This window comes from Pelmatolapia mariae, linkage group LG23, assembly GCF_036321145.2.
Source record: "Pelmatolapia mariae isolate MD_Pm_ZW linkage group LG23, Pm_UMD_F_2, whole genome shotgun sequence".
Classification (NCBI taxonomy): domain Eukaryota; kingdom Metazoa; phylum Chordata; class Actinopteri; order Cichliformes; family Cichlidae; genus Pelmatolapia; species Pelmatolapia mariae.
This window is the reverse complement of record NC_086246.1, coordinates 29,572,030-29,585,174: the sequence shown is the minus strand read 5'-3', so window position 1 is coordinate 29,585,174 and position 13,145 is coordinate 29,572,030. Positions and strand designations below refer to the sequence as shown.

Here is a 13,145-nt window from a genome sequence, read left to right as displayed (position 1 = left end):
AAGATTTTCATAAACTAAACAGCCCTTCACAGACAGACCAGAACAAGCTTCCTGAGCCTTACCTGTCAAATTACACAGCAACATTACACACCATATGTCTTGATGCCACTGCAGTGCAGGATTACTCCGAAAATAAGAAAGGAAAAACAAAAAAAGAGCCGAAACAAAACCTTAAGAAGCTCTGCTGGACACTCACCTAACATAACTGGGATGTTATATTTTCCCAAATGTAACACTATCAGCCACCTACAAGCAAAATTATAAAAAAAAAAAATCCAAACTTCCTTTCCAGAGATCCCGGATGAGCCCCCACTTATGTTACAACCCACTAAACAGCAAAGATGTTACCTGGCACAGGGTTTAACCAAAAGTGGAAAAGAATAATTATTAAACACTGCATAGTTAACATTAGTAGAACACAAGTATTTATCTTGTCTTGGTGGCGCTGTCACTTGGTGTTCGCTCTCTCTGAAGTAGAGTATCACTTCCTGTTCTTGCTCAAATACAGTGGTGTTTTTGAGTAGCTTATCTGCTTAGCAATTTAATTAAAAACTTTTAGATACATTCTTAACATTCACACACTTTCTGTGTACTCACTACCTAATTTATAGCCAAAGTATTCACTCACTGTGTCTTTACTGTTTCATTAGCTTAGCTTAGCTCGTAGCCGATTCGCTAGCACCATGGCTACTTCACCTGTCACTCCTGCACTTTCCTGCTATTTGTAGCATATTGGCAGCTCTGGATTACTGAATTGGACACTCTGTTTCACACCCTTCATTCACCCGTAGCTACCCAGGCTCCTGTAGCTGGTGCAGCCAAAGATAGCGTAGGCCCCGCTAGCTGTTCCCCGGCAGACCCCAAGCAGTTGGGGAAAGAGGGCGGCTGGGTGACGGTGAGGAGGAAGCATAGTCTTAAACAGAAGCCCGAGGTACACCACCAACCTGTTCATGGGTCTAACCGTTTTTCCCCACTCGGTGACACACCCGCCGGGGGTCAAACTCTGGTAATTGGTGATTCTGTTCTGAGACATGTGAAGCTAGAGACACCGGCAACCATTGTCAATTGTCTTCCAGGGGCCAGAGCAGGCGACACTGAGGGAAATTTAAAACAGCTGGCTAAGGGTAAACGTAAATTCAGAAAAATCATAATTCACGTCGGCAGTAATGACACCTGGTTACGCCAATCGGAGGTCACTAAAATCAATATTGAATCGGTGTGTAACTTTGCCAAAACAATGTTGGACTCTGTAGTTTTCTCTGGTCCCCTCCCCAATCAGACCAGGAGTGACATGTTTAGCCGCATGTTCTCCTTAAATTGCTGGCTGTCTGAGTGGTGTCCAAAAAACGGTGTGGGCTTCATAGATAATTGGCAAACCTTCTGGAGGAAACCTGGTCTTGTTAGGAGAGACGGCATCCATCCCACTTAGGATGGAGCAGCTCTCATTTCTAGAAATATGGACAATAAACTCCCGCAAAATATGACTATCCAGAGTTGGGACCAGGAAGCAGAGTTGCAGTCTTACACGCCTCTCTGCAGCTTCTCTCCTCCTGTTACACTCCCCCCCCCCCCCCCCCCCCCCAAAAAAAACCCCATTTCCATTGAGACTGTGTCAGCTCCCAAACAGACAAAAAACAAACTAAAAACCAGCAACAAACAACTTAAACATAAAAAATCACAAAGAAAGAACAATACAGTATCCACATCTGCACCAAAGAGTAAAACAGTGAAATGTGGATTATTAAATATTAGGTCTCTCTCCTCCAAGTCTCTGTTAGTACAAGACTTAATAATTGATCAACAAATCAATTTACTTTGCCGTACAGAAACCTGGATGTAGCAGGATGATTATGTTAGTTTATCTTTATCTGTTAATCTGTTATTAGACTCAATTGGCTTCTCTCAAAATGTAAAAGAACCCACCCACCACTTTAATCACACTCTAGATCTTGTTTTAACATATGGCATAGAAACTGAACATTTAACAGTGTTTCCTGAAAACCCTCTGCTGTCTGATCATTTCCTGATAACATTTACATTTACAATAATTGATTACACAGCAGTGGAGAGTAGACTTTATCACAGTAGATGTCTTTCTGAAAGTGCTGTAACTAAGTTTAAGAATATAATCCACCCACTGTTATCATCTTCAATGCCCTGTACCAACATAGAGCAGAGCAGCTATCTGAACGCTACTCCAACAGAGGTTGATTATCTTGTTAATAATTTTACCTCCTCACTACGTATGACTCTGGATACTGTAGCTCCAGTGAAAACTAAGGTCTCAAATCAGAAGTACCTGACTCCGTGGTATAATTCTCAAACACGTAGCCTAAAGCAGATAACTCGTAAGCTGGAGAGGAAATGGCGTGTCACAAATTTAGAAGGTCATCATTTAGCCTGGAGAAATAGTTTGTTGCTTTATAAGAAAGCCCTCCGCAAAGCCAGAACATCTTACTATTCGTCACTGATTGAAGAAAATAAGAACAACCCCAGGTTTCTCTTCAGCACTGTAGCCAGGCTGACAAAAAGTCAGAGCTCTACTGAGCCAACAATCCCTTTGACGCTAACTAGTAATGACTTCATGAACTTCTTCACAAATAAAATTTTTATCATTAGAGAAAAAATGACCAATAATCATCCCACAGATGCAACATTATCTACAGCTACTTTTAGTACCACTGATGTTAAGTTAGACTCTTTTTCTCCAATTGATCTTTCTGAGTTAACTTCAGTAATTTCTTCCTCCAAACCATCAACATGTCTTTTAGACCCCATTCCTACAAAACTGCTCAAAGAAGTCCTGCCATTAATTAATGCTTCAATCTTAAATATGATCAACCTATCTCTAATAATCGGCTATGTACCACAGGACTTCAAGCTGGCTGTAGTTAAACCTTTACTTAAAAAGCCATCCCTAGACCCAGCTGTCTTAGCTAATTATTTTTCCTTTCCAGTCACCTTTCTCACTCACTATGTGTTAATAGACCTCTCTGCATTGAATATCTGTTATTAATCTCTGTCTCTCTTTCACAGCACGTCTTTATCCTGTTTTCCTTCTCTCACCCCAACTGGTCACAGCAGATGGCCGCCCCTCCCTGAGCCTGGTTCTGCTGGAGGTTTTATCCTGTTAAAAGGGAGTTTTTCCTTCCCACTGTCGCCAAAGTGCTTGCTCATAGGGGGTCATGTGATTGTTGGGTTTTTCTCTGTACCTATTATTGTAGCATCTCCCTTACAATATAAAGCGCCTTGAGGTGACTGTTGTTGTGATTTGGCGCTATATAAATAAAATTGAATTGAATTGAATTGAATTTTAAAAATTAAGGCAAATAAATCAATTACAGGACAAAAATAAATGAACACATGAAAGTTCTTAGCTTCAGGGTGTCCAAGGCCAAAACAACACACAAAACATTCTTTTCTAGCTTAAAATAAAAGACCGATCTATCTACAAGAAAACAAAGTACAGTGGCAGAGTGAGCTGTGTCAGTGGCAATTGTAAGGTTTATAGTGTGTGTGTATACATGATTATAATGATACTAAAGATGCTTTTATTGTGATGTGTTCAGTATCTCTGTTACAATATTACTGTTTTTTTAAGACATATGTTTTGATTGTGCGGCCTGAAAAACGTGAGCGTGTATCGGGGGGTTAGTTGCTGGATCTGGAGAGTGAGTTATTCAGGAAGAACTCTCCCCAGCATTAACTGCTCTGTTACTGTGCCACCTTCATAAAATGTTTAAATACCACAACCACAACTTAACATGTGCACAAGTAATGAATGAATGCCAGTGAGCCGTGGGGTGTCTTTTTTTAAATCAAATATCTCAGGGCTCCAAAAATGTTTAAAAATCATCTGAAAGATGTATTTAACACTTGCATGTTATTAATAATTTTACTGATGCAAATGTGGGTCTTTCTAAAGGTTTACAGCCGCTCATTCTGTGATCACCTCAGAGGTAAGAAGGCTGAAGCTCAGCAGCTGATTATCATCAAAGAAAGGATCAAAAGAGATGGTACGTTCAGATTTTAATTCTTTCATTCTGAATAAGCATACTGTACATGTTAAGACAACAGAACAGTTTATCCACCATATTTTGATAGTTATCAGCAGATAAGTAAAAATAATAAAATATTAACATTTGTACTAATTTCTGTGTACAGTATATAATTTAATCTCTGTGCCTTTGCCAAACAATGCAAGAAAAGACGACTAGAGTTTCTTGTTTGTCACACTGGACTTCCTCAGACAAATGGGAAAAATCAACTAAAGTTCAGTTTACTGGCTTCTTTTGCAGCTTCTTCATTGCAGTTTCATCTTCATTAGCAGGTGCAGTTTGCTCAGTTGTGTTTTTAGGACTTCTTCTCCGTCAGCTTAAATGTTAAGATTAATCTGTACTTGATCCAATTTCCTCATGGAAAAAGATCAGACTCACTGATTGACTGGACAGATGATCAGAGGATCAGAGTTTTTACCACCATCATTACCGCCGGGACAGAAGAATGGGTAGAGTTTCTCAGTGAAGGAGAAGCAAGAAAAGGAATATATCACATCTACATCATCTACATCATGAAAGGACACCAGACCCTCCTCATAATCCACAAACACCCCAACCTTCTGAGGACCAGACTGAAGAGGGAGATGGACTGGAAGGTCATCAACTGCTACACAAATATTTTCACATACTCCTACAGTCCAGTAACCATTTTTAGGACTCAATGTCATGACTTCATTCCTGTTGACTGACTCTCTGGCCACCCCTAAAGCCCATTCAGTCTTGTTAACCTGAACCTCAAAGTAAAATCTGCCTGAAGAGAAACTCTGCTTTCCTAAAACAATGGGAAATTCAGAAAATCTCTCTGGGTTGTCTGGAAGATCATTCTCCTCTTCACCACAGTGTACTTGTTTTCCATCATCAGACAGGATGAGATAAGGATGTGCTGTATCAGGATCAAGAGTCACATCCACTGCATACTGCTGGACCCTCTTCAGCTCAGCCTCAAACAGCTTCTTCATGTCTTTACTGAGTGTCTCCTTCAGCCGACCTACAGCTCTCACCACAGCTCTCACCACAGTCCCCTCATATGATGGTGGATGGATACTGACCTCTGTCCAGTCCTTGGTGGTTGGAGCAGCTTTCAGGGATGAGAAGCTTTGGAGGAGGTGGAGGTGATCTTTAGAGCGTGAGAGCTGCTCCACCTCAGAGCTTCTCTTCATCAGCTCAGAGATTTCCTGTTCCAGATCTTTGATGAAACCTTCAGCCTGTTTCTCTGTTGTTTCCTGTTTCTCTTCGATCTCCTTTATGAGCTTTTTCAGGCATCTGTCAACAGACTCCTTCAGAGCAGTGAAGACCTGAACACCTTCTGCTTTCTCTCTGTCTTCAGCATCTTTACTCATCTTCACTGATTCTTTGATCTCCTGAATCTTCAGTCGTCTCTTTATGATCATCTGTTGAATTTCAGCTTCAGTCTTGACCAGTTCTGCCTTCTTTCCTTCACATTCTTCTCTCAGAGGAACAAATTCATGAGTCTTGTGGTCAAAAACACAGCAGAGCATGCAGACACATGTCTGATCAGTCTTACAGAACAGCTCCAGAGGTTTATCGTGCTTCATACACATCCTTCCTTCCAGGTTCTCCTCAGGATCAATCAGCTGATGTCTTTTCAGACGTGAAGCTGCCAGATGAGGCTCCAGGTGAGTCTGACAGTAGGAGGCCAGACACACCAGGCAGGACTTCAGGGCCTTCAGTTTGGTTCCAGTGCAGACGTCACAGGGAACTTCTCCTGGTTTGGCAGCTTGTTGCTCTGAGATGCTGCTGCTGTTGACTTTCTGCTGAGCTTCAAGTCTGAACTGAGAAACCATCTCAGAGATGAAACTGTTGACATGCAGCTCAGGTCTGGTCTGAAAGACCTTTTTACACATGGGACACTGACACCTGTCACTGATATCCCAGTGTTGTCTGATGCAGTTTTTGCAGAAGTTGTGTCCACATGGTGTAGAGACTGGATCAGTGAAGACATCCAGACAGATGGAGCACAGAAACTGATCTTCAGATAGAAGACAGCTGGCAGCAGACATGTCTGCACTCTGAGTGAGAAAGAAAAGAAAATGATTTTATTTTAAATTCAGTTTTAATCATATTTAAAGAGGACTTGTTCTGCTTTTACTTCCTTTCTGTCTTATGTCTCCTTTTCCAGTGCTGGATGGTCAAGATAAACATGACGATAGTTTGAAATAATAAGGTCAGTGTATTTGAAATTAATCCCTGTGATCCCAAAGTTCACATGTCACACTGCTCTAAATAAAAAGTTTTTTTAGTCTTAGATCTGTTTGAAGCTAGAAATCGAAGGGATGATGTTGAATGTCATCAGTGTGAATGCCCCTGAGAGCTCAAGTTAGTGTCTCTTCTGATTTCTATCCCCAGACCACCGGGCAAGGGAGAAAGCTAACCAAGAGGTATAAGCTGCCCTTTGGTGTTTTGCTTCCTTTAACCTGTCCTCCTGAGCTTCAAACTGTCCTGATCAAATACACAAATAACTCCATGACTTCCACTGCTCTCTCTACTGGTCTTTCCCCATTAAAGTCTTTACTGGGCTACCATAAATCATCTGCTGTCAAAGATGAGATTACTGTTTCCTCACTACAACATCTTGCATGTTGGTAGTTAGGGAGGTCCACATGAGAAGCCCTTCTAAGCAAAATTGACGTCTGGCCAACCACTGGATCCCAGCACCAAGATACCACCCATGTCAGAAAGTCTGACCAAAAAGTCCTCAAAGTATGTGTCTTTACAATACAAGTCAAAGAAACTCTCACCTAAATATGTCGGTCCCTTTAAAATTTAAAACAATGTGAATGAACAAATTGCTGTGAAAGTGAGTGTCATGAGTTCACTTACCAATGTTTGTAAAGACTCTGCTGTGTTGTTGAGGAAAACCTGATGGATCCAGTTGACCCTGAGATTAGAGATTTAATTGTAAACTTCATTGTCTCTGGAGGATGATCCACATTTGGACTTTCAAACAATTCAATTATGATCATCTGTACTCACCAGTGTTGGAGAGAAGCTCTGCTGTGCTGATATGAAAGGATCAGTGAGCTCAGTTTAATGTTCCTTTGAAAAGAAACTGATTCCGCTCAAGTGAATTTCTATTGTTACACATGCTTTTAGTTTCATCCTTCATTATCATCCAACTTTCATCAGTGGAATGTCATCCATCTAGAGTTTTGTGTCACATCTTACTACATTTATTTTAATGGTTTATTTAATTCTAATAATTTACAGTACACTGTATCAGTTCCCACATGGTTCAACAACCAAAGAAACAACAAAGTGTATCACTTTTCAGCCAATCACAGCTCAAGATGACCAAAGAGTTGTCCAAATAAGATAACTCATGTTTGTCACAGAAGTGGGCGTAGGGTTGTTTTTGTATTTGATGTTTGATTCCTAAACTGTGAAAGAGGAGAGTTTAAATTCAGACATCTAAAACAGCCTGACCATGGTCACCTGTATAAGCTTTGTTGGACAGAAGCCCTGCTGTGTTGTAGCAAAAGGCTCAATGAGCAAAGTTTTAGGTTCTTTTAAAGAGAAATAGATTTTTGCTCAGGTGTATCTCTCACTTTCACTTTCATTTCTGAATTCTGACGCTGAATTTCTCATCCTTCAAGTTTTCCCCCGCCTCTTTCAGCAGGCGAGAGACAGTGTGTACCAGTAAACATTCAATTGGAAGTGAAGCTCACTGTAATGTTGTAAATATCTTTAAACTGGTGTCGTAACTGCTTTTTTTTCAGGGTGGGGTAAACTGCACATCATGCATCTTTACTGACTTTAAAAAAATAAGAATTGGGTGCACAACTTTGAACTTATTTAGGTTTTTCTCTAAACGTAGTCAAGTTTACATACAGGCTCAAATATAAACATGCACGCCACTAATAAATGTCTCTTTTGGCAAGTTTTCTTTTGATCAGCAAGCTTTTGAATTCTGGCTAGATATATACAGAGACTCTCTTTGGTAGAAATGCAAATGCCAAGCGTTTCCTGATATGGACTTAACCCACACATTTTCAAAGAATTTCACAGCAAATCAGCCCTAGAGCATGATTTATGACAGTTCTTAGGTCTGATTGACTTTTCTCACCCAAACATACTCATCATTGTGTCCGAATAATTCCATCTTTGTCTCATCTGACCATAAAAAATTCTCCAGAAGACATTTGGCTTGTCCATGTAGGCAGCTGCAAATTTTAGTCAAACTTGAAGGTGTTCATTTTGGAGCAGGGACTCTTTCTTGGTTGGAACCCTTTCAGACAGTGGTGATGGACAGTGACATTGGTGTTCCAGCAGTTTCCGGTTCATGGCAGGCTTAAGTGCTGGTGGTTCCTGGGTTGTTTCTGACCATCCTAGCCAATTTCCAGTTATCTAAATGTGACAGTTTGCATCTCCTTTCAGTCCTTGGCAAACTGGTGACACATTCAAATAACTTTGTTATAATCTGATTGAGTGTCCCGTGTTTCACCTGTTCCTCACTGCCAGCAATCAGCATCAGGAGTACTTAAGATCAGCATCAGCTACCCTATGGTGGTAAGAAACCAGCCTCATTGTAATTCCTTGTCCTTTACTTCTCGACGTCTACTTACCTTGATCTCCTCTTACTCCAAGCAGCCACACCATGACTCCACTTTACAGTCAACTGCTTAGCTCCTTTGGACACTGCTCTCCACCCAAGTTTCTCACAAGACTAGCATCATGCTTCTCAGGATTTTAGCAACTACTCACCATCCTTGTCTGCGGGTCCTCCTGCCCACTGGCTCATCTAACAAATTGGAACTCAGGTTGATTTTTGCCATCTCCCCTTCGGCCAGACACTCACTCAGAAAAATCCCCCCACTTGTGCCACTCGCCTACATTCACACACTCTTCACCCTGCTGCTTTCTGGCATGAGGTACCAGAGCATTCGGGCCCTTACTGCCAGACTGCAAAAAAGTTTCTTCCCCCAAGCCGTCAGACTCCTCAACACTCAGTGACTGGACTGACACACACACACACACACACACACACACACACACACACACACACACATGCACGCACACCTTCATACATCAAGTTACACATTGCATAATGCTCAGCCTTTTTGCACAACCCACTTTCATTGTTGACACTGTCTTGTGTCTGTATCGTTCTGTTCTGTCTGGTGTTGCACTGTTCTTGTTTTGCTTTTTGGCAATTTTTGCACATCTGCACTTTATGCTGTTCTGTGCTCATTGTCTGTTATACGTAGCAGCATGGTCTTGGAGGAACGCTGTCTCGCTTTGCTGTGTACTGTACCACTGCACATGGCTGAAATGACAATAAAGCCACTTGACTTGACTTAAAGCCACAGTCCACATCAGTGTAACTCTTTCCCCCTTCAACCCACTCAGATCAATAATCTACCTTTCTTCTGTCCCAGTGTCTTCCACCCCTGAGACTCGCTATCACGCATATACACTCTTCGCGGTCAATCCTGTCCTCTTTTATTCACACCTTGTCATTGTAAATTTGTGCACACACAATACACAAGTAGAGAAAACCTATTTTTGACTCCGTATTGTGTCTTACATTTGGGTCCACACCTGACCCAGCTTGTATCATCAGACCATGAGCGCACCTAAGTCACATAACTATAAGAACACTTATATCTAAAGAAATTAATCCAATGTTCCGAACATGCATTCCAACAATGCTGTTAGCACAGAAATTAGCTTTCTCCAAAGGGTGGCTGACCTATACAGCCCAGTAACCAGTGACCTATAAATGGGGCCAGGAGTTCAGCGATCCTGGGAGGGGCTCAGAGTAGAGGCTCTGACAAGAATGTCTGGGTCAGGTTTTCTGGGTATGTCTCACCAAAAAGAGGCCCCGGGGAGACCCAGGACAGAATGGATGGATGGATAAAGCCAACATTTGCTGAAAAGTGAAGAATAACGAAAAACTCTCAGAGTGATACACCGATGCAGCTCTGATAAGTTGACAAATCACAAATCAAACACACACAGTTTAAATAAAACAGCAGTAGAGACAGAGCTGGCCTGACTCAGAGCGCCCTCTGCTGGATTTTCACTCAAAGTACTGCATTTGTCAGCAGGTGAGAGCCGGTGGCTAAGCAGGAACTTTTAAATGTGATTGTCAGGAAAAATCTGAGCTGAGTTTGCATGTCTCCCTGCAGTTCTTGCAGATATTTAAATACCTTCCTTTATGTGGTTCTGTAAAATTTCTGTTATCTTAAGCAGTTTTTTTCTTTTTGTTGTTGTTTTTGGTTTTTAAAGCTGAAGGAAAATCTCTGCCCTAATGTTTTCTATTGGTTTGACTTCTTAAATGCTGTTCTAGTGTAACGCTGAACCATCATGTGTGGCCAATTAAATTAAAAACTTATAGATAATGTCTTATTTCATAGTGTAATTTTCACGTGCTTGATCCAAAGTACACTGTGTGTTGATTCACTTTCTAATTATATTCACAGTATTCCCTCATTGTGTCTTTAACAACTTACTAGCTTAACTTAGCTCGTAGCCAACTCACTTGCAATATGGCCTCATCACCAGCACTTTCCTGCCCTGTGTATCAGATGTTTAGTTGCTCCTCAGCTTCCTTTAGTAATAACAATACTTGTAATAAATGTAGACAGTCAGACCAGGAGTGACATGTTTAGGCTTCTGCTCTCCCTAAATTGCAGACTGTTTGAGTGGTGTCAAAAAAATGACGTGGGCTTTATAGATAATTGGGAAACTTTCTGGGGGAAACCTTTTCTTGTTAAGGGAGACAGTAGCGATTCCACTTTGGATGGAGCAGCACTCATTTCTAGAAATTTGGCCAAATTTCTCAAACCCTCCAAAATGTGACTGTCCAGAGTAGTAACCAGGAAGCACAGTTGCAGTCGTACATGTCTCTCTGCAGCTTTTCTCTTCCAAAAACACCATCTTAGAGACTGTGTCTGATCCCAAACAGACAACTAAAAATCGCTAAAAAAACCATTTAAAACATTACAAAAAGTGCATGATGTATTGAGTGTTTCTTCTTCATTCACTGTTTTCACTCACTATGTGTTTATACATCATTCTGCACTGAATTATTAGTTATTATTAATCTCTCATCCAGGGCATGTCTTTGTCCAGTCTTCCTCCCCTCACCCCAATCGGTTGCCACAGATGGCAACCCCTCCCTGAGCCTGGTTCTGCTGGAGGTTTCTTTCTGTTAAAAGGGAGTTTTTACTTCCTCTTTGAAGGACAAAATGTGCGTTAAAGGCGCACTTTTCATTCACAGTTCACAAATAGTTCTTTCAAACTATATATTACCAGTTTGTACATGTATATTCTTATCATCTTTTTCTTATTATGTCTTTGTCCTGTTCCACCTCTGTTCTCTTTCCTTTCTGCTTTCTAGCTCATCTTCTTTCTCTTCAGCCCAAGCATCAACTCCTGAACTGAAGTCAGACTCTCAAACACATGTAGACAACATGCAGAAATATGCTTATTTCCAATATTGTTGAAATTACTTATTGTCATTACTGTAATAACCCATATGTCACTGAATAGTGCATGGTGCTTCACTAATATGGAGTATTTCAGTCTGGTTTTAAAACACACCACAGAACTGAAACTGCTCTTTTAAAAGTTTTCATGACCTTTTAACTTTTACTGACTTGGGAGATTCTGCCATTTTAATACTATTAGACCTGAGTGCTGCCTTTGATACCGTAGATCATAGGATTCTTATCTCTCGGCTTGAGCACTGTGTCGGAATCAAAGGGACTGCATTGGAGTAGTTTAAATCTTACCTGTCCAACCGAAGTTTTTCTGTTAGATTGGGAGCTACATCATCCTCAAAATCCTCACTTTCTCGTGGGGTCCCCCAGGGGTCCATTCTTGGTTCAGTCCTCTTTTCTATTTATATGCTCCCTTATGGGTTCAATTTTTAAAAAATGTGGTATCTCATTCCATTGTTATGCAGACGACTCACAGATTTACCTGCCACTGAAATGTAAATCTGTGAGTCGTCTGAAGGTTTTGCTAGATTGTTTGGAGAATGTTAAGGCATGGATGGCTTTAAACTTCCTTAACCTAAAATAACAGAAAGCAGAGGTGATTGTGTTTGGTCCCCGGGACCACTGCAACTTTTTCCCTTTAGAAATTTTTTTTTAAACCCTTTGCAAGGAACCTACAAGTGTTTTTTTACTCTAATCTAATGTTTGATAAACAGATTAATGCTGTATTCAAGTCGTTTCTTGCATCTTCGACTACTTGCTAAAGTGAAGCCATTTCTCTGTTTTAGAGACTTTGAGAGAGCTATCCATGACTTCATTTCATCTCGCCTCGACTACTGTAATAGTCGTCTAAGGAGAATGGAAAGAAAGGCGTGTGGACTTCTTTAAGTTGCTTGAAGACGTTTCACCTCTCATCCGAGAAGCTTCTTCAGTTCTCAGAACTGAAGAGGCTTTTCTTTGCAAGCTCCTTAGACTACGATGACCTGGATGACTGAGAACCTTCACAGACATACTGTAATAGTCTTTACTCTGGTGTTAGTTTGTCATCAGTTAAATGTCTACAGCTGGTCCAAAATGCTGCAGCACGGTTACTAATTGGCACACACAAGCGAGAACACATATCTCCCACACTGGCGTCATTACACAGGCTGCCAGTTAATTTTATAATTAACTTAATGATTGTATTATTTGTTTTTAAGGCATTGAACGGGTTAGTACCCTCATACATTTCTAATCTTTTAAATTGGTACACTCCTGCAAGATCACTGAGGTCTGCGGATCAATTGCTCCTGGCTGTCCCGAGGTCCAGATAAAAGCACAAAGGAGATCTGGCCTTTGCTGTAACTGCTCCTAAACTGTGGAACAAACTGCCCCTTCACATCAGGACCTGCCCAACATTGGACACTTTTAAATTCCTTGGCTTTTAAATCAGAAGGAGTTTGTATTACTTTTATTTATCTTATTTCTTACTCAAATCTTCTAATTTTATGATTCTTTTTCTTAACTCTTATCATGTCTCCCTATGTTTTTATTTCTCTTAATTATCTTAATTGTACAGCACCTTGGTCAACGGTTATTGTTTTAAATGTGCTATATAAATACATTTGACTTTGACTGGTTTGTA

General features: G+C 40.8%; 1 protein-coding gene across 1 annotated transcript; it reads right to left on the bottom strand.

Annotated features, from left to right (window-relative positions):
- Window positions 1-4,432: 4,432 nt before the first annotated feature.
- LOC134620368 (E3 ubiquitin-protein ligase TRIM21-like) lies at window positions 4,433-6,079 on the bottom strand. The gene has a single exon (XM_063466527.1). The coding sequence runs from the start codon at window positions 6,077-6,079 to the stop codon at window positions 4,433-4,435; it is 1,647 nt and encodes a 548-aa protein (XP_063322597.1).
- Between the last annotated feature and the right edge of the window lie 7,066 nt (window positions 6,080-13,145).

Excerpts from the sequence above, each read along its gene's own strand:
- LOC134620368 (XM_063466527.1), bottom strand. The coding sequence starts at position 6,079 with ATGTCTGCTGCCAGCTGTCTTCTATCTGAAGATCAGTTTCTGTGCTCC.